The sequence below is a fragment of the Bufo gargarizans genome, chromosome 4, assembly GCF_014858855.1.
Source record: "Bufo gargarizans isolate SCDJY-AF-19 chromosome 4, ASM1485885v1, whole genome shotgun sequence".
In the NCBI taxonomy this organism is placed as follows: domain Eukaryota; kingdom Metazoa; phylum Chordata; class Amphibia; order Anura; family Bufonidae; genus Bufo; species Bufo gargarizans.
In genome coordinates, this window is record NC_058083.1 from 507,500,986 (window position 1) to 507,523,576 (window position 22,591).

Here is a 22,591-nt window from a genome sequence, read left to right on the forward strand (position 1 = left end):
TATTACATGGGACTCAATGTTGAGGGGGTGATGTTTACATGGGATTGCATGTTAGAGGCGGCTAGGGAGGGGGTGATATTTACATGGGACTGTATGTTAAAGGCGCCTGGGGAGGAGGTGATGTTATTTACATGGGACTGTATATTGGAGGGGCTGGAGAGATTGTGTGAAGTTATTTACATGGGACTCTATGGCAGAGGGGGGGAAATACTGTTATTTACATGGGAATGTATACTGGAGGGGCTCAAGGGAGGGGAGTGGTGTTATTTACATGGGACTGCATTTTGGAGGGGGCAGGAGAGATGGTGTGATGTTATTTCCATGGAACTGTATGGTGGAGGGAGGAATATAACTACAGGGGCATTATAAATACTAGAGGCACTGTAGGGGTATTATAAATCCAGGGGACATTATAGGCGTTCTTATTACTACTGAGGGCTCTATAGGAGGGACATATAGATCCGTCTTATTTCTACTAAGAGCACTATGGGGGACCTTATTACTACTGAGGGGTCTGTGAGGGTATTATTAATACTGGAGGGCTCTTCTAATAATGGAGGTACTCTTGGGAAGCGTTATCACGGTTGGGGCACTGTAGGGGCCAGTATTACTAATGAGGGCATTCTAGAAGGAAATTACTATTGGTGGGACTATGAGGAGCACTATTACTATGGGGGGCACAAATGTTTCTTCAGGATAGTATTTGGGATATTGGGGGGCACAGCGAGCCACATCAGAGGAGACGTCACCTGGAGGCCCTAGATGTGAGAGGTATGTGCTGCTATATAGCAAGTACAGGAAAATGCGGTGTGCGGGGGGGGGGTATCTATCTATCTATCTATCTATCTATCTATATATCTCTCATTTCTATCCATCTATCTATCTATTATCTATCTACCCTCATATCTATCTATCTCTCTATCCATCTATTTATCTATCTATTGTAGGAAGGCGCAGGGATCAGTCATTGACGGAAGGTACGTGTCACCGAGGTTCCTGGCCTCGGTGAGATAAGAACCGGTAATTTTGTATGTCAGCGGCAGCTAGTGCTCGCTGACACTGTTTTACTTAGTGTGGCTGTAAAGCCAATCCGGGCCGGTTCTTATTGGGAGCAGCCAAAGAGCAGGGTGGGTGGCTGTTCCCCACGTCCAGGCCAGGTTTTAGGCTGGGGTTTAAAAACCCAACCAGCAGTTCAGCTGGGTGTGGTGTGATTCTCCAAGTGATACTGGAGCTGTGGAATCTCAGTGTTTTGAGAGCTAAGGAGACCCGCCACGCTGCCAGGCTGAGAGCCGCATGAGAGCAGCCTGCTGTGGACTGCCGGGTAATTTGTGGAATCTTGCTGTGTGAATTAACACCAAGACCCTGTAAAGTGTTGTTTTTCCTTTTTTGCTTGTTTTGGTGTGAATAAACACTGAACTTTTGTTTTTCAACCGTGGTCTTGCCTCTGTGTTGCGCCCGCTTACCCTGCCAACCAGAGCAAATCCCTACAATTGGTGGCTTGGAGCGGGCAAGCGCAGTGAGGCTGGCGTGAACGCCAAAGTATTTTTGGTTTGCATTTTTAGGCATGGTTGTATGTCATTTATTAAACCAGCTAAATTCAAACCTGTGGCTCATGACAGAATGGAGGCTGTTCTGAAGGCCTTCAGGGAGGCTAACCTGCAGCAGCGAAAGGCTAAAAAGCAGCAGCAAGAGACCAACCAGTTGCTGCTACAACACGTTATGGTTTTGCAAACAGCAGGAGCAACCCCAAGCGTCCATGATGCCCGGAAAGCAGTCCATGCAGCGATCCCTAAGATGACATCGAGACCTACCTGGCGATGTATGAGAAAGTGGCCACCAGGGAAAGGCTGCCCCAGGACCAGTGGGCTGAGGTCATTGCTCCTTTCCTGGCGTCAGAATCTCAGTGGGTGTATTTCGAGTTGCCGGACGATCAAGCGGCCGACTACCCAAAGGTAAAGGTGAAGATTTTGGCAAGACTGGGGGTGAATGTGCTGGTCCGGGCCCAGCGGGTGCATCAGTGGGAGTTCAACCCGGCTGAGCCCGTGAGACCCCAGTATTATAACCTGTTCAACCTGTTACAAAAGTGGCTACAACCTGACGTGCTGAGCCCGACTGCTATGCTGGACCGGTTGTTAGCAGACAGGTTCTGGAGGGCTCTGCCACCCCCTCTCCGGCAATGGATTGGCCAGGTCTCTCCAGGTTAAACGCTGGAGATGGTCGACCTGGTGGAGCGCTATGAGGCTACCCAGAACTTACAGTTTTTTTGGGGGGGAGAGGGGCACTCAAATCCCGTATCCCTCCACCCCGGACCCGGCGACTGGTGCCTACCAAACCTGCCCGGGATGTAACCGTTGTGGACCCCGCTCCAATAATCTGCTGGCGGTGTCGGGAGCCTGGCCATGTTCGACCGGACTATCCACAGGAGGGGGAACCCATGGACACGAACTATGGCTTCTGTCAATCATCGTATGCCAGGAAACTGTGTGCCGTGGGTGCTCCGGAGTCTCTGAACCACCTGTGCCAGGTGGAGGTGGGAGACACTCCAGCGGAGGCTCTGTTGGACTCGGGGAGTCTGATGACCCTGGTAAGGGCTTCCCTAGTACGCTCCACTGAGTAACTGGCCGTAAAGTAGGGGTCATGTGTATACATGGGGACTTAAAAGACTACCCTACTGCTATGGTGTTTCTGTCTACGGTTCCCGGCAGGTGGACCCACAAGGTGGCTGTCGCAATCAACCTTCACTATGAACTTATAATAGGGAGAGACTTCCCGGCACTGTGGCCGGCTACGAGAGTGACTGATACCCATGTGACAGGGGTAACCCTACAAGAGTGGCCCGACTCAGGGGGGAGACCAGAACCCTGGGAACCTAAGTCCAAAGGGCCAGCGGTAGGGGTGACTGCCACTTTGGTGGAAGAGGGGGAAACAACCCCGCTAAGTGTAATGGTGGGAGACACGGAGGACTCCTGACGAAGCCGTAAGGTGAAACGCGCGTCGAGGTTACGCGCTCAGGGTCCGACAGTCCATTTACCACCATGTCTTCAGGTACGTTCTGGCATTAGCATTGCTTCACACTGCCTATTGGGATTTCCGCTTATATCCATAGTGAGTCCCTTATATATCCGTTGTGCATACTGTTACCATCTTCTTCCTGACTGAGATACTGACTCTTACATCGAGTACCTGTTATCACTACGGTCGGTTTAGATATTTATGCACTGTGTCATGTGTGAGAAAGCTCATGGTTCACCGGGTATGGTCACTTGCACAATCTGTGCATAGTTTTACTGCGGTGACCTTGCTGCTTGGCCATCCTGGTTATCCCTGAGCTTTCACTATTATTATTCTCATGGATTGTACCTTTCTGTGTGTTATATCTCACAGACATATTGGTGTTTTTTGGCGTCAGTGACCCTGCGCTTCTCCGTATCTTTGTATGTCATCCTGTAGTTTCTCCATTCTTTATACTTTATAATAAATTTATATTTTTATACATCATCTCCACTTGTTCGTTTTGGTTTACCTTGGATGTTTTACGAGTGGTAATTGTAGCTGTCTAGTTGACAGGTGGCCTTTTGTAGGTTAATAGACTTGCCGCCAGGGCCTGAGCTGGCAGACCTCAATGTCTCCGGGGATAATTTTGGTACTTCACAACACCGGGATCCAACCTTATCCCGAGCCTGGGAAAATGTACTATTAATAGATGGTGAACCACAACAACCAGGGGCAGAGTCGGTGTTCCCCCGTTATGTGGTTCATCCGGATATGTTGTACGGGTAAATCAGCTGCAAGGTGAATCCATTGAACAGTTGGCGGTGCCCCAGGCTTATCGCAAACTCGTTTTAGAGTTAGCCCACCAGCATGTTCTCGGGGGTCATCTGGGAATGCAGAAAACACAGGACTGGATACTACAACTGTTTTACTGGCCCAGTGTGTTTAAAGGGCTTATGTCACCCCACTAAACAGTTTTTTTTTGTTTACTCATAATCCCTATACTGCGATTTATGCATACATAATCTAATTAATAATTTTGGTTCAGTAGATTGTGTTAAAAACGTGCTTTTAAAATATGCAAATTACCTTGCTACCAGCAAGTAGGGCAGCTACTTGCTGGTAGCAGCCGCATCCTCCGATCCTAAAGACGCCCCCTCCTCATGCTGATTGACAGGTCCAGGCAACGGGATCGTCCTCTGGCTTGCCCTGTCTGCTATCAAGATCTCGCGCCTGTGCCGTAACGGTATTCAGTCGGCGCAGGCGCACTGAGAGGCGGCCGCTCGCTCAGCCGCTCCATCCTCAATGCGCCTGCACCGATGACGTCATCGCCGCAGGCGCATTGACGATGGAGCGGCCGAGCGAGCGGCCGCCTCTCAGTGCGCCTGCGCCGACTGAATACCGTTACAGCGCAGGCGCGAGATCTTGATAGCAGACAGGGCCAGCAGAGGACGATCCTGTTCCCTGGCCCTGTCAATCAGCATGAGGAGGGGGCGTCTTTAGGATCGGAGGATGCGGCTGCTACCAGCAAGTAGCTGCCCTACTTGCTGGTAGCAAGGTAATTTGCATATTTTAAAAGCACGTTTTTAACACAATCTACTGAACCAAAATGATTAATTAGATTATGTAGGCACAAATCGCAGTTTAGTGGGGTGACATAAGCCCTTTAAAGAGGTGGACGAGTTCTGTAAGTCTTGCCCGACCTGCCAGGCAACTAGCCCCCAGCACTTTTTTCGCAGTCCCTTGGTACCTCTCCCGATCATCGAGGTACCGTTTGAGCGAATCGCTATGGACCTAGTAGGCCCAGTACCGAAGTCCGCTAGGGGACACCAACACATCTTGGTTCTCCTTGATTACGCCACTCGGTACCTTGAGGCAGTGCCACTGTGACATACATCGGCGAGACTTATAGCTAAAGAGCTAATGGAAATGTTCTCCCGAGTGGGGCTACCTAAAGAGGTCCTGACTGACCAGGGGACCCCTTTTATGTCCAAGGTCATGAGGGAACTCTGTAAGTTACTGCGTATTAAACAGTTACGGACGTCCGTGTACCATCCAAAAACGGACAGACTGGTTGAAAGGTGGTTGAAAGACTGGTTGAAACATGTTAAAAAGGGTGGTGTCCAAAGATGGAAAGAATTGGGACCTTCTTCTGCCCTATCTCATGTTTGCAGTGCGAGAGGTGCCCCAGGCCTCTACTGGGTTCTCGCACTTCGAATTGCTATATGGCAGACATTCTCGTGGTTTGTTGGACGTAGCCAAAGAGGCGTGGGAACAACAACATACTCCGCATAAAAGCGTCCTTGAATATGTTACCAAGATGCAACAGCGGATAGAGACGGTTTTGCCTCTTGTCAGGGAGCATATGGAGGCCGCTCAGCGAGCCCAGAGTCGGATCTATAATCAGCAGGCCCGGGTCCGAATCTTTAACCCGGGTGATCAGGTTTTAGTTCTAGTGCTGACCATGGACAGTACGTTTTTAGCCAGGTGGCAGGGGCCCTACGAGGTACGTGAAAAAATTGGAGATGTAAATTACAAGGTACACCAGCTGAGGAGGCGAAAGCCGGAGCAGGTTTACCATGTTCATTTACTAAAACCTTGGAAGGATAGGGAAACCTGTATGGAATACAGCTCGCGACCGGGTTTTCTAGGGGAAGAGGTTCCGTCTCCTCTGTCTGATGCAAGGGCAGCAGTTGCCACAATAAAAATTGCTGACAGCCTCTCCTCTAAACAGGCTCAGGCTCCAACATGACATTGTCACTGAGCCTCAGGCAAAAGTCCGCTTAAAGCCATACCGGGTGCCCGTGGCTCGGTGAAAAGCCATCTCGGAGGAAGTGCAGCTCATGCTGCGGCTAGACGTCATTGAGGAATCTAAAAGTGAGTGGGCCAGTCCTATAGTCTTAATTCCTAAGCCAGATAGGACGTTACAATTTTGTAATGATTTTAGGAAGTTTAACGAAATATCTAAATTCGATGCATATCCCATGCCTCGGGTAGATGAACTAATTAAAAAGTTAGGCCAAGCCAGGTATTTTTCTGTTTTGGACCTCACCAAAGGGTACTGGCAGGAGGCTGCCAAAGAGAAAACTGCCTTCGTCACACCAGAAGGGCTGTACCAATATAAGGTGTTGCCCTTTGGCCTGCATGGTGCCCCCCGCCACTTTTCAACGTCTAATGGATTTTTTACTTCGTCCGCCTCGGCTTACCTGGACGATATTATCATTCACAGTACCGACTGGGAAAGTCACCTGCCCAAAGTACAGGCCGTAGTGGACTCCCTTCGAAAGGCGGGATTAACAGCTAGCCCAAAGAAATGTGCGATAGGGTTAGAGGAGACTAAATACCTTAGGTATGTCATTGGGCACGGAGTCATCCAACCCCAAGTAGACAAAATAGAGGCAATACTCTACAGTAGACAAGTAAAGTCGTTCCTGGGAATGGTGGGCTATTCCATGAGGTTTGTCCCCCATTTTGCCACTTTAGCGGTTCTGTTGACAGGGCTCTTAAAGGAACGGAAGTCCGTGATAGTCCGCTGGAATTACCAGGCGGAAGAGGCTTTCTCCGCGTTGAAGTCGGCCTTGTGTGGGTCCTCGGTTTTGACTTCAAGAGGGAATTTGTGGTACAGACCGATGCCTCCGAAGTAGGTCTCGGTGCAGTACTGTCTCAGGAAGTCAATGGGGAGGAGCATCCCGTTGTCTTCCTCAGCCGTAAGCTCACTCCTGCGGAGATTCGGTACAGTATAGTGGAGAGAGAGTGCCTGGCCATCAAGTGGGCACTCGAGTCTCTCTGCTATTATCTGTTGAGGAGGAAGTTCCATCTGGTGACCGACCACTCCCCTCTCAAGTAGATGAGCCAGGCCAAAGAGAGGAATGCCCGAGTCACCAGGTGGTTCTTGTCTCTGCAAAACTTTAAGTTCACAGTAGAACACAGGGCAGGCCGGTTACAGGGAAATGCAGATGCCCTGTCCCGAGTACACTGTCTGGCATGTGTTCACCCCCTCAGGGTTAAACAAAGGGGGAGGTATGTAGGAAGGCGCAAGGGTCAGTCATTGACAGAAGGTACGTGTCACCGAGGTTCCTGGTAATTTTGTGTGTCAGCGGCAGCTAGTGCTCGCTGACACTGTTTTACTTAGTGTGGTTGTAAAGCCAATCTGGGCCGGTTCTTATTGGGAGCAGCCAAAGAGCAGGGTGGGTGCCTGTTCCCCACGTCCAGGCCAGGTTTTGGGCTGGGGTTTAAAAACCCAGCCAACAGCTCAGTTGGGTGTGGTATGATTCTCCAAGTGATACTGGAGCTGTGGTATCTCTGTGTTTTGAGAGCTGAGGAGACCCGACACGCTCCAAGGCTGAGAGCTGCATGAGAGCAGCCTGCTGTGGACTGCCAGGTGATTTGTGGAATCTTGCTGTGTGAATTAACACCAAGACCCTGCAAAGTGTTGTTTTTCCTTTTTTGCTTGTTTTGGTGTGAATAAACACTGAACTTTTGTTTTTCAACTGTGGTCTTGCCTCTGTGTTGCGTCTGCTTACCCTGCCAACCAGAGCAAATCCCTACACTATCTATCTATCTCATTTTAATGGAGTCATCTGACCCCTGATCTTACATTATTATCCATCAGAGAACCAAATGCAAACATCTGTAACAGGGCCCTTAGCTATGACGTGCCATTTATAATACTGTTCTCCCATTGTGGCAGAGACTAAGCCTACAGGGTCCTGTAAACTATTAATATTATACAGAAATGTTGGGTATCAATCATTACTGTTTACATAACCTGAATTATTATAACGATTACTGTATACATGTCCTGAATTATTATATTATATATTCATACACATGTCCTTAATGCTTATATGTATTACTGTATACATGTCCTGAATTATTATATGGATTACTGTATACATGTCCTGAATTATTTTATATATATATCCATACACCTGTCCTTAATGCTTATATGGATTACTGTATGCAGGTCCTGAATTATTATAAGGATTACTGTATATAAGATGCAGAAATCGATGTTGATATTTCAGCATCCTGTAGTTACTCACATTTAATGCTGCTGGATAAGCTTCTTGGTGCAGATGTATCGACAGCCGCTGTAACCAATGAAAAAAGAAATACGTGTTATATTATTATGCAGTCCTATATACATATTATTATGGTACATTCTGAATGTGTGGCCCTTGTACTTGCACTAATCTAATGCTACTTTTAGAAAAGCAATATTCTGAATTTACTGTGGTGACCTACCCAAAGGATAAGCCATCAGTGGATGATCGGTGGGGAGTGTCATCATGGGATGTCCAACAATTAGCAGAACAAAGGCCACTATGACACAGCAACATTCACACCGATGTGTATCTAGGGTTGCCAACCGGCCAGTAACTCACCGGCCAAACCAGTAATTTAGTGCCCCTGCTGGTAATTTTTTTTTTTCTACCAACAATAATAATTGCCGGTATTTTCCTACATGGACTGTTACTAATGAGGACGGGCTTCCATTGTGGACTCATTAGTGCATCCTTTACCTCCCCCCCGCCGTTTTGTGTTAAGAAAAAATAAATACTAATGAAAGCATAACTATTACTGGGGGTCATAATGGGGGCATTATTAATTATGGGGGCAAAAAATTAATTCTGTGGGGCACTAATGGAGGCATTACTATTACTGGGGGCAGTAATGGGGCATTATTAATTCTGGGGGGCACTAATAGGAGCATTATTAATTCTGGGGGGCACTAATGGAGGCTATTAGTGGGGGCACTAATTGGGGCATTATTAATTCTTGGAGGCACTAATGGGGGCATTAGTGGACACTACAGCCATTATTGCCAGATCACAGTTGCTAGCTAGATTCTAGTGTGAGAGATTTTAGCTAGATAGCACACCAAGAGTGGAATTATCTGCAACTTTGCCAGCCACCATACCACTCGATCTAGGTAAAGTGAATAGGAGCGGTGGATGGTCATGCGTGGTGCACTCCCATTCACTTCCATGGGGACAGCGCTTGGTGGTGGCCGGATTGGAGTCCTCCAGTCACCACTTTGCAGGGATCCGTTCCTGATATAGGTGCGGGCCCAGTGGTGGGACCCGCACCTATAAGACAATGGAGGCATATCCTTGCAATATGCCCCCATTGTCTGGGATGAGACAACCCCTTTAAAGGACCAAAATAAAGAGGACATCTATATTAGATCTGCTCAAGTTTCAGGAGATCCTCATTTTAGAATGTACAGTAGGTTGTTTTCCTCACAATTCCTCCACTCTTTCTATACACTGCTTAGGCTCATACCACAAGGGATCAAACGACCCAATGATAAACCAACATCTTCCATGACTAACGACGATCGAATGTGCAGTAAGTAGCCCTGCAGGGTGAGCGAATGTGAGGTCACAGGGGTAGTTACTAAACCGAGGGTGTTCTCGGTACTCACAGTTTATATATACCCTGGGCAGACGTACAGCAGTGATGGAGAGGCTGGCACATGGATCCTCTGGGGCACTCTCTATGGATAGGGACCAGGCCGGGATAGGGACCAGGCCAGGTGGTAGGTGAGGTGCCCTGGGTGTTGCAGGTTTAGTGTGCCGGTGGCAAGATCCCTTAAAGTTCGTGACGCCAGTGCCGGTAATGGTGGCACACCGATTTGTTGTAGGAATAATTGAGGAACACAAGTTGCAGTGAACCAGAAATTCTTTTTACTGAACAGTTCAACTATCTACAGGTTTCAGTTAGTTCCATATGCAGGGACTTTGATAACAGGCAGGCTTCACATAAATGGCAGGCAAAGTTCTCAGAAGAAATAACACTCACAGATCAGGCTGTACTTTCTTCAGATCCTGTCTGGCTTTCTCCAAGGCCCCTATGCCCTATTGCTGGCTTTATCCTTGGGTAGGGAAACCTTCCTCTGGTATAAATCCTCTTGCTGTAAATATCCTTCTGCCCTTCAGCTTTCTACTTGGCTGGATAAAGGTGGCTCTGCTCTGTACTTTTCAAGGTACTAGATATCTTCAGGAGGCAACTTCTTCTCCTGGATTAACTTCTGAGCTTTACCTGCTCAGCACTTCAGGCAGGCTAGACTGCACTACCTAGCCTCTTGGACTAGACTGGACTGACTCTTTCCTGTCTGGGCCTAACTATATGTACTAGGGGGTTCCCTAGCTCCCTCTACAGCTTGGGAGGAGAAACTACACCCCTAACAGGCCTGGTACACAGGAGACAACATGACAACACACACTATAATGCCATACAAAATACCAATCTCCCACAGGAGGTGGGGTGGGGTGGGGGGGGGGGGCAACATGACCCTTAGTAGTGCCCACCTTTACGTAGTGGGACACTACAAATGTACTAAAATTAGTTTCAGGTCTGTTCCCTTGAATCGGCTATCAGCTTCAATTTGGTTTGGATAAATGTTTTCCAAATTGAAATTGCCCTGAATCAGTGTGACACTGAGTCTTCTAGATCTGAAGAAGATTTGTGAATGATGTGTTGAAGATTCGCAATTCACAAATAAATGTAAGAAATTGAATGAGATAACTGAATCAGCACCTATAGCTATGACTGCCTGCCTAAGTAACACTCTGGCACTGACAGACTGACTCTAAGTGTGCATTCACAGGTCCGTAAATCTTTTGTGGTCCGCAAATTGAGGATTTGCAAAATACCAATACAGGCTGTGTGCATTCAGCATTCTGCTGACCGCACATGGCTGGCCCTGTGATATAAATGCCTATTCTTGTCTGAGATTGCTGACAGGAGTAGGACATGCTCTACTTTTTTTTTGCAAGGCAGCGGGATGAAACTACGGATGCGGACAGCTGTTCGCGTCTTTTGCAGCCCCATTGAAATGAATGTGTCCGCACCCATTCTGCAAAATTGCGGAACGGATGCGGACCGAGAAATATGGTCGTGTGCATGGACCCTAACTCCTATCTCTCTCTAAAATCTATCGCTCTATCAATTTACTGTATATCAATATCTTCTCCTCACTATGAAAAGCACTCTTTGACACTAAACTATCTGTATTCTGTGTTTTACTAGCTCTCATTTTATGACTGCCATTAGGAATGAGCGAACCCAAACTTTTTCACTAAAGTTCGGGTTTGGGTTCGGTGTTCTGGTCATTTTATTATTTTCTGTTATAACATTGGTTATAGCAGAAAATAATAGCATTCTTAAGAGAGAATGCAAAGGAATATGGCAATTTAGGGGTAAAAAAAAAAAATAACTCACCTCATCCACTTGATTGCGCAGTGTCTTCTATCTTCTTTCAGCAGGATCTGCAAAAAATCCATGTGGTGAGCACAGTGATGTCATCGCAGGTCCTTTGGCATCCTGCAGAATAAAGATAGAAAGACCTGCGATGAGGTCACCGCGCTCACCACGTGGTGAACGCAGTGACGTCATAGCAGGTCCTTTTGCAGGTCCTGCTGAAAGAAGATAGAAGACACTACGGCAGCGCAATCAAGTGGATGAGGGGATTTTTTTTTTATTCCCTAAATTGCCATACTCTTGAATTCTGTCTTAACCCCTTAAGGACTTGGCCATTTTTTGCAAATCTGACCAGTGTCACTTTAAGTGCTCATAACTTTAAAACTCTTTGACCTATCCAGGCCATTCTGAGATTGTTTTTTCGTCACATATTGTACTTCATGACACTGGTAAAATGAAGTCCAAAAAATTACATAAAATTTACATAAAATTTACATAAATAAATACCTAATTTACCAAACATTTAGAAAAATTAGCAAATTTCAGTTTTTAGTTTCTCTACTTCTGCAATACATAGTAATACCCCAAAAATTGTGATAAATTTACATTCCCCATATGTCTAGTTCATGTTTGAATTATTTGGGGAATGATATTTTATTTTTTGGGGATGTTACAAGGTTTAGAACTTTAGAAGCAAAAACCCAATTTTTAGGGACCACTACAGCTCTGAAGTCACTTTGCGAGGCTTACATAATAGAAACCACCCAAAAATGACCCCATTCTATAAACTACATCCCTCAAGGTATTCAAAACTGATTTTACAAACTTTGTTAACCCCTTAGGTGTTGCACAAGAGTTATTGGCAAACGGGGATGAAATTTGCGAATTTCATTTTTTTGCCTAATTTTCCATTTTAACCAATTTTTTCCACTAACAAAGCAAGGATTAACAGCCAAACAAGACTGTATCTTTATTGCCCTGACTCTGCCGTTTACAGAAACACCCCATATGTGGCCGTAAACTACTGTACGGGCACACAGTTGGGCGTAGAGTGAAAGGTGCGCCGTTTGGTTTTTGGAAGGCAGATTTTGCTGGACTGGTTTATTTACACCATGTCCCATTTGAAGCCCCCTGATGCACCCCTAGAGTAGAAACTCCATAAAAGTGACCCCATATAAGAAACTACACCCCTCAAGGTATTCAAAACTGATTTTACAAACTTTGTTAACCCTTTAGGTGTTGCACAAGATTTAATGGAAAATAGAGATACAATTTCAAAATTTCACTTTTTTGGCAGATTTTCCATTTTAATATTTTTTTTCAAGTAACAAAGCAAGGGTTAACAGCCAAACAAAACTCAATATTTATGGCTCTGATTCTGTAGTTTAAACCGCTGTACGGGCACACGGCAGGGCGCAGAAGGAAAGGAATGCCATACGGTTTTTGGAAGGCAGATTTTGCTGGACTGTTTTTTTTGACACCATGTCCCATTTGAAGCCCCCCTGATGCACCCCTAGAGTAGAAACTCCAAAAAAGTGACCCCATTTTAGAAACTACGGGATAAGGTGGCAGTTTTGTTGGTACTAGTTTAGGGTACATATGATTTTTGGTTGCTCTATATTACACTTTTTGTGCGGCAAGGTAACAAGAAATAGCTTTTTTGGCACCGTTTTTTTGTTGTTATTTACAACATTCATCTGAAAGGTTAGATCATGTGGTAATTTTATAGAGCAGGTTGTCACGGACGCGGCGATACCTAATATGTATACAATTATTTTTATTTATGTAAGTTTTACACAATGATTTCATTTTTAAAACAAAAAAAGTTTTAGTGTCTCCATAGCCTAAGAGCCATAGTTTTTTCAGTTTTTGGGCGATTATCTTAAGTAGGGTCTCATTTTTTGCGGGATGAGATGGCTGTTTTATTGGTACTATTTTGGGGTGCATATGACTTTTTTTATCACTTGCTATTGCACTTTTTGTGACATAATATGACAAAACATTTTTTACGGTGGTCACCTGAGGGGTTAACTTATGTAATATTTTTATAGAGCCGGTCGATACGGACACGGCAATACCTAATATGTATACTTTTTTTATTTATGTAAGTTTTACACAATGATTTTATTTTTGAAACAAAAAAAATCATGTTTTAGTGTTTCCATAGTCTAAGAGCCATAGTTTTTTCAGTTTTTGGGCGATTATCTTTGGTAGGGTCTCATTTTTTGCGGGATGAGATGACGGTTTGATTGGCACTATTTTGGCGTACACTTTTATTACCTTTTTTGGGAAGTAAGGTGGGCAAAATTTCAATTTTCTCATAGTTTTTATTTTTATGACGTTCACCGTGCGGGGAAAGTAACATGACCGTTTTATAGATCAGGTCGTTACGGACGCGGCGATAGCAAACATGTGTAGGGAATTTTATTTTTTTCATTTTTAATTAGTGATAAATGTGTTTTTTGATTTTCACTTTTTCTTACTTTTTTTTTTTTACCCAGACCCACTTGGTTCTTGAAGATCCAGTGGGTCTGATGTCTGTATAGTACAGTACAATATATATTGTACTGTCCTGTATTTTACTTACACTTTGTCTGAACAGATCTATGCCTTTAGCATAGATCTATTCAGCACCATGGACAGCAGGACGCCTGAGAAGTTGTGGCCACAACTTCGCAGACGGGAAAGGGTAAGGACTGGGGCTCCCTCCCTCTGTCACCCAATCCTGTCGGGGGGCTGCAAAGGCACAGCAGCCCCCTGATGGGAGAGGGAGGGAGCCGCATCTAACTGTTAACTCTTTCTATACAGCGGTCCGTACGGACCGCTGTATGGAAAGGGTTAAACGGCTGACATCCATTCACAGATGTCAGCCGTTTATACCAGGGTGTCAGCAATGTGCTGACACCCTGGTATACCCACTAGAAGCCAACGATTATTCGCCTGCCGCACCGCCCGCCTCCGGCACCGCTCGCACCGCCCGAAACACCCCCTCTGCACCTCCCACCAGGCTAAAATCATGCAGGAGTGCAGGGGGGGTGATACATATATATTTGTGCCACACTAAAGTTTCTGAAACAGCGGAAATCGCAACACACCGCAGGTCTGAATTGACCTGCGGTTTGCTGTGATCGCCGATACGGGGGGGGGGGGGGGGTCATATGACCCCCCCAAGCGTTGTGACAGGATGCCGGCTGAATGATTTCAGCCGGCATCCTGTGCGGATTAACCCCTGGGGCACCACAATCTCCCTTTAAACCCATGACGTACTGGTACGTCATGGGTCCTTAAGGACTCGGGATCCATGCCGTACCGGTATGTCATGGGTCCCTAAGGGGTTAAAGGAGTTATACCTAGACTAATGTGAAAAATAAAAATCAGACATCATATAATACATGACAACCTCTTTCTAACAAAGCCAGAACCAGCCCTGTACCTCACACGGATCCAGAGATCTACACATTCATTGCTCTGGTAAATTGATATCAAGCTGAAAGCTCAAGGGGAGTGTCTATTCTTCTGCAGCTCAGGAGGCGTCTCTCAGCTCTCCCTATCACAGCTCAGGAGGCAGTTGAAGGATGAAGCTGAGCATGTGCGGCCTTCTCAGGTCAAAGAAAAAAAAAAAGCAGGTGGCGCTATACAGATACATTTTATTGAATAACTCAGTGGCTATGCAAAATTTTTAATTATATACAATTACAAAAGTATTCAGATCCAGGTGCTGGTTTAAAAAGTGTAGAATATTTTTTGTGGGACAATCCCTTTAAGAATGCTATTTTCCACTATAACCATGTTATATGAAAATAATAAAGTGAAGTTCAAGTCCCCATTGACTTCAATGGGGTCCGGGTTCGGGATCAAGTTCGGGTCCCGAACCCGAACTTTGACCTGAAGTTCGGCCGAACCCGAAATTCCACGGCTTCCCTCTTCCATAACTGCCAGTTGGTCTCCTATGTATATCTCCATAGGGCAGCAGCATTTCCTGGTTGGATTGCTTTATAGTGGCTATAACTCATCCTTGACTTACACCTATAGTCCCTCATGATTGGCTGTGCTAGAGGGAGGGCTGCCGGACCACCATTTGAGGTCAAATGATCTGTCTTCTGATCTGTAAAATACCATTTTGAGCGATTCATGCGGGACAAATCCCAACTATTCAGATTTTTTAAATATGAAACCTTTGCTAAATTCATAAGTAATCCGATTTATGTCAATTCACTCCTTTCTACCCATGACCATTTAGGTTGTTAAAGGAAAACAGCTTCTTATTGCTCAGATAATAAACTGGTCACAGGTCGTCCCATTGCTGAGACCCTCAGTAATCACCTGTAACCAGCAGAGGAACCTGGCAGCTAGTTCTCCATTTCCCTACAGTGGGAAAATAAAAATTACACATTTCAAATTGACAATAACAAGATGCAAAGCAGATCAGAAAGGATTAATGTGTCGCATATTAATTAAACCTACGTGTTGCTATAAGAGAGCAAATTATTAGGAAGGAATTGTTAAATCCTAATTTGCATAATCTCCAAGGTACAAAAAAAACACCAAATCCTATTATTAAAAGCACAGAGGGGCAGATTAAATGCAGAAATACAAGGAGTATTCAAAGCAGAACAGGAACAGCACGTCTGGAGTTGCAATAAACCTCATCACAAAGTATGAACTTTAATAGAAATAATTTAGATGCAGAAGTGCACAAAAAAGTACAGGAGGAAATCTTCTGTGAATTCTGCATAAATCAATAAACAGTGTTGCAAAATTCATTAAAGGCGTTCATCACATCAAGGCAAAACTAAAGTCTATAGTTCTTGTGCATAGTACATGGTGGAATGGCCAGCCAACTCCTGGTGCCCCCAACAGTCACTGCTAGAATACGTGGTAAACTTCTACAAAGTGTCACGGGATACGTCCTCCGACTCTGGCTGACACTATGACATTGGCTGACCTGATGAACTTTTTCTGGGAGGGAGATGGGAAAAAACAGCAATACTGCCGCTGAGTTTTTACGTTATAAATTTTACTGTGTTCATTTTCTCAGTATAAATAACATAATATCTTTATTCTCAGGGTCAATACGATTACAGCGATAACTAACAAATACATATGTTTGTTTATTTACGTTTTACTACTTTTGTGCAATAAAAACCCTTTTTCTAACAGGAAGAAAATATTTTTTGCATCGCTGCTTCCCAGTATGAAAACTGGAAGTTTTTTTAGGATTTTTAAAGTTATAGGGAGGGGGATCTGTGGATGACACTGTTATAGGGAGGGAGATCTGTGAATGACACTGTTATAAGGAGGGGGATCTGTGGATGACACGGTTATAGGGAGGGGGATCTGTGAATGACACTATTATAGGGAGGGGGATCTGTGGATGACACTGTTATGGAGGGGAATCTGTGGATGACACATACCGTATATAGCATCTTATGCTACATGTGTCATCCACAGATCCCCCTCCCTATAACAGTGTCATCCACAGATCCCCCTCCCTATAACAGTGTCATTCACAGATCCCCCTCCCTATAACCGTGTCATCCACAGATCCCCCTCCTTATAACCGTGTCATCCACAGATCCCCCTCCCTATAACCGTGTCATCCACAGATCCCCCTCCTTATAACAGTGTCATTCACAGATCCCCCTCCCTATAACCGTGTCATTCACAGATCCCCCTCCCTATAACCGTGTCATTCACAGATCCCCCTCCCTATAACCGTGTCATCCACAGATCCCCCTCCCTATAACAGTGTCATCCACAGATCCCCCTCCCTATAACAGTGTCATCCACAGATCCCCCTCCCTATAACAGTGTCATCCACAGATCCCCCTCCCTATAACAGTGTCATCCACAGATCCCCCTCCCTATAACAGTGTCATCCACAGATCCCCCTCCCTATAACAGTGTCATCCACAGATCTCCCTCCCTGCCTCTCACAGGAGTGTACATTTGACATTTCTAAACAGTAATCCATATCCTGCAGTAATTGTATTACTGTAGTGGAGCGGTGGCATGAAGCGCATGGTGTCATAGCAACCAATGACGCCGTGCGCTCCTGCTGTCAGCAGGAATCCAGCCCGCCATACCACGGACCTCTCACGGCTGCGGAACACGGCCGTGTGCATTCGGCCTAAGGAGAATTATTTCTACTGGGGGGGCATTATGGTGGGCTTTATTACTCCCCCATGGTAGTAGCAGCACCAGCCTCTCCCTGCTCTGATATCCCTCTGCCCTTTCTCCAAATCCTTATTATGAAATCTTTCTCATTAGGATAAAACACAACATCAGCTCCACCGAGCCCCCGGCCAAAGTGTGGAAGTGGTGTCCGAGATCCCCAAGGGCCAAGCCAAGTAACTAAGTTTTCATGTGAAATATGTTTGTTATACACATATAACATACACTGTGCCACACAATGTACAGTATACCTCTATATTGTGCCCCACAATATACAGTATACCTCTACACTGTGCCACACAATATACAGTATACCTCTACACTGTGCCACACAATATACAGTATACCTCTACACTGTGCCACACAATATACAGTATACCTCTACACTGTGCCACACAATATACAGTATACCTCTACCAGGGGCTGACTGGCAACTTTTGGCCCAGGGAGCAAGTAACACGCAGAGGCCCACTGAGCCCCCCTCCTGCTTACCCATTTTCCCTGCCTCCTTCTGACCCCCCCCCCTTGACACTTTCGTCAGCCATGTAAATTACAACACAGGAAAACAAAATAAACTAAGGATGCTCCGATATATCGGCCGCCGAAACATATCAGCCGAAAATGGCATTTTTGGTATAATGCCGAAAGTGTCATTTTCTGGCTGATACAGTCTTGCATCCGTGTATTCTCTCCTCCCCGCTGGGCGCTGCTCTGTGTACCCCCCCCCCCCATGACACCTGATGACTTTTGCAGAAGAAACTGTATATTGTGGGGCACGGTATATGCTATGTGTGTATAACATAAACATATTTCATATGAAAACTTACAATTACTTGGCTTGACCCTTGGGGATCTCGGACACCTCCACACTTTGGCCGGGGGCTCGGCGGAGCTGATGTGTTTTATCCTAATGAGAAAAATATCATAATAAGGATTTGGAGAAGGGGCAGAGGGATAGCAGAGCAGGGAGAAGCTGGTGCTGCTACTAGGGGCTCATACCATGGGGGAGTAATAAAGCCCACCATAATGCCCCCTTCCCAGTAGTAATAATTCTCCTTATAATAGACAGTGCCCAAAATACACCCTTGTAATGTCCCCAGTTGAGCTAATGTCCCCATAGTGCCCCCTATAATGTGCCAGTAGCCAATAGGCCCCCCTATAATGTGCCAGTAGCCAATAGGCCCCCCTATAATGTGCCAGTAGCCATAGGCCCCCCTATAATGTGCCAGTAGCCATAGGCCCCCCTATAATGTGCCAGTAGCCATAGGCCCCCCTATAATGTGCCAGTAGCCATAGCCCCCCCATATAATGTGCCAGTACCCATAGCCCCCCCATATAATGTGCCAGTAGCCATAGGCCCCCCTATATAATGTGCCAGTAGCCATACCCCCCATAATGTGCCAGTAGCCAGATAGGGCCCCCCTATAATGTGCCAGTAGCCATATATGGCCCCCCTATAATGTGCCAGTAGTCATAGCCTCCCCTATAATGTGCCAGTAGCCATACCCCCCTAATGTGCCAGTAGCCATAGCCCCCCTATAATGTGCCAGTAGCCAGATAGGGCCCCCCTATAATGTGCCAGTAGCCAGATAGGGCCCCCCCTATAATGTGCAGTAGTCATAGCCCCCCCTATAATGTGCCAGTAGCCATATAGAGACCCCCCTATAATGTGCCAGTAGCCATATAGGGCCCCCCTATAATGTGCCAGTAGCCATATAGGACCCCCCTATAATGTGCCGGTAGCCATAGCCCCCTCCCTATAATGTGCCAGTAGCCCATAGGCCCCCCACTATAATGTTCCAGTAGCCAGAGAGGGCCCCCCTATAATTTGGCAGTAGCCCATAGGCCCCCCACTATAATGTTCCAGTAGCCAGAGAGGGCCCCCCTATAATGTGCCAGTAGCCAGATAGGGCCCCCCTATAATGTGCCAGTAGCCAGATAGGGGCCCCCCTATAATGTGCCAGTAGCCAGATAGGGCCCCCCTATAATGTGCCAGTAGCCAGATAGGGCCCCCCCTATAATGTGCCAGTAGCCAGATAGGGGCCCCCCTATAATGTGCCAGTAGCCAGATAGGGGCCCCCCTATAATGTGCCAGTAGCCAGATAGGGCCCCCTATCAGTGACAAAAATGAGAAGAAGAAGGAAAAAAAGCCAGTCAGACTTATACTTACCTCCTACCTCCAGCACCTTCACTGAAATACTCCCGTCCCGCCTCCAGTGCTGCTGTCGATGTCCTTACTTTATGGCCACGCAGCGGCTCAGTCAGGCGGCGCGATGACGTCATCGCGTCTCCTGCGCCGGTCCGGCGGCCTCTCTGATAGGCTGCCGGACGCACGCCTCCCCCGCTCCCCGTCTCCCTCCGCAGGCTGCGGACAGTCACATATCATTCCGGCCCAGCCGGCCGGGACAATGAGCTGACAGAGAGGCCCGGGGGGCAATTGCCCCCCTGCCCCCCGGCCCAGTCCGCCTTGTCCTCTACACTGTGTAGTCTGTTCTATAAGCACCATTGTTTTGTGGCGGCGGACAGAAAATAATCTGGAAGTGCCCATCCCGAGACCAGGCTCTGGATCCGCCACTGGACTGCTCACAGAAGTGTACATTTCTTCTAAACTGTAATCTGTATCCTCTGACCTGCAGAAATCAGCGCTCGCTCGGTAACAACTAACAGGCAGTGCCTGTAGGCTGTAGCCTGGCCCTGTTACCGAAGCTAGCTGAGTGGTGTAAGGTTAAGGTACTAGTAGAGATGAGCGGCCGCTGAATCCTGATTTAAAGTTACTGCAGGATATGGATTACTGTTTAGAAATGTCAAATGTACACTCCTGTGAGAGGCAGGGAGGGGGATCTGTGGATGACACTGTTATAGGGAGGGGGATCTGTGGATGACACTGTTATAGGGAGGGGGATCTGTGGATGACACTGTTATAGGGAGGGGGATCTGTGGATGACACATATAGTATAAGATGCTATATACGGTATGTGTCATCCACAGATCCCCCTCCATAACAGTGTCATCCACAGATCCCCCCCATAGCAGTGTCATCCACAGATCCCCCTCCCTATAAAAGTGTCATCCACAGGCAACTAGGACATGTTTAAAAAAAACACAGACAGCAGGACTTTTCTTCCCTGTTGCGGTTTTAGGTATTGGGTAAAGTATTGCAGCATTTCTAAGCATACTTGTGTAAATTTATCGTTGTTATAGCTGCCCCCATACTTTTGTCCTGGCCCCCAGTGTGCTAGAGACGCCACTGAACGTTGGGGGTCTGATCTGAGGTTTAATTAACATTGGGGGTTTGATTGGGGCTCTAAGCTGGGGTCTGATTAACATTGGGGGTCTGATTGGTGGTCTGATCTAATGTCTAATGAAAAATATTTTTTTTCTTATTTTCCTCCTCTAAAACCTAGGTGTGTCCTATGGACAGATGCATCTTATAAGGTAAATAAACCATATTAATGAGGCAGGAGATGAGAGGGACTTGTTCTCCAGAGCTTACAATAAAAAGATCATAAATTAGTAAAACCACAAGTCACAAAACCATAAATCATATCTGAACACACACATCGTTCACCTCCAGTTAGTGATTTCAGCAATTGTTCTCCTGAGTGCACTAGTTACTTCATCCAGTCACATAAAACAAAAATGAAACTTTGAGTTGACATTGTGTCTGGGGTATTCAAGACTAGTAGAATCAAAGGAAGAAGATCCAGTGCACATCAAAACAGCAAGAGCCTAAATATATTATCAGATTCAGATGAGAGGAAGGAGCTAATTTGTATTCAGTTTCTGATTCATTATCATTCCATCCTACCTCCCCATAACCTCCAATGAATATGCACGTATTCTTTAAAAATATGTGCTTCCTTATATAAAGTAACTTTCATACCAAAACATGGAGACAAGCAATATTTGTTGTCCAAAGCATTAAAAATGAAAAATGTAACATTTCCTCATAAAACATCCTATTGTGTCATGTTTATAGCTCATACGAAAATCTAGGGGTTTCCATTGCAACAGACTACAAACTAAACCTGTGTAGTCAGATCTTACTGGCATATTTTCATACATGTATACCCTACTTCCTGCTAGCCTAACCAAATGTAGATTAGCAAAAAGTAGGGCAATGGAATGTGACTGCAGGAATAAATTTACACAAGGGCTAAGGAAATACTGTGGTAACACTCTAGAACCACAGCCAGCAAACTCGGAAATTGCTACCATTCTTTCTTAACCCCTCCAGTTAGTAAGGCTAAGGCTACCCCCAGATTCTTCACCAGAGCTCACTGCAGGGTTGAATGGACTTGGATGCTAAGGACCCTGGTTAAATCTGTGGAATAAGGTAGCAGGAAACTGGTGTGAGCTTACTAGAAGCAGACCTATCAGAATGACTTGGGTGCGTGGTAGACAAGCAATGTCAGAACAAGGAGAGACAGAACCCAAACAGCAGATGAGGGGTTAATCCAGAAACTACCCACAGGAGAATCAGTAGAAGTCAATATAGCAGAGAATGGGTTATTCCAAAAACAAGTCATGTTCAGAATACTAGGACAATCAAAAGAAGAAAATTCAGCAGATGGGGTTAATCCAGAAAACAAGCCACGATCAGTACACAGAGGGAAAACAAGCAAGTCTACAGTTCAGTTACCAAAGACTCTGCATCCTTTTGCCCTCTATAATAGCTCTTGATCAAGTGGGTTTTGCCCCCATAGGGAAGGGATGGATAACATACATAGAGCGCTCTAGTTAATTTTCTTTGCACGAAAATCTTCTACCCCCATAGTCCTTCATGGCACAGATGCCGAGAAGGCATTTGATTGCTTTGACTGATCCTTTATTAAATAGCCTTACAAGCTTTCGATATTCCTCAACAGTTCAATAATGCAATCTTTACGATGTGTAGAAGGCATCCGCCATGGTTCTTGTTAATGACTCTCCGTCTCCATCATTTCCCATATCCTTCTGTTTGTACTCACTAAGGAAACCTAATTCCCCCTGCCTAGCTCGGGTATTGGACGCTAAGCCAGGAACCTGATTGCCTTAGATTGGCTTCCAGCCTCACTGATAGGTCGACCAGCTAGGGTGTTGACTAGTCGGCATGTAACCCTCCCAGCACAGCCATGTGTAGAATTTTGGCTGGGTAAACTGGGTTTGTTTGTAGTCTATTACCATGGAGATACGCAGGTTTGCATAGAAGCTGCATGCACAAAACAATAGGATATTT

General features: G+C 45.9%; 1 protein-coding gene across 1 annotated transcript in view; it reads right to left on the reverse strand.

Moving 5' to 3' along the window:
• Positions 1-22,591, reverse strand: part of LOC122935917 (spermatogenesis-associated protein 7 homolog) — a 288,666-nt gene that overhangs the window by 198,189 nt on the left and 67,886 nt on the right. The window contains exon 4 of the mRNA XM_044291865.1: positions 8,037-8,084. Within this exon, the coding sequence (XP_044147800.1) occupies positions 8,037-8,084 (48 nt within the window). The remainder of the gene's footprint in view (positions 1-8,036; positions 8,085-22,591) is intronic.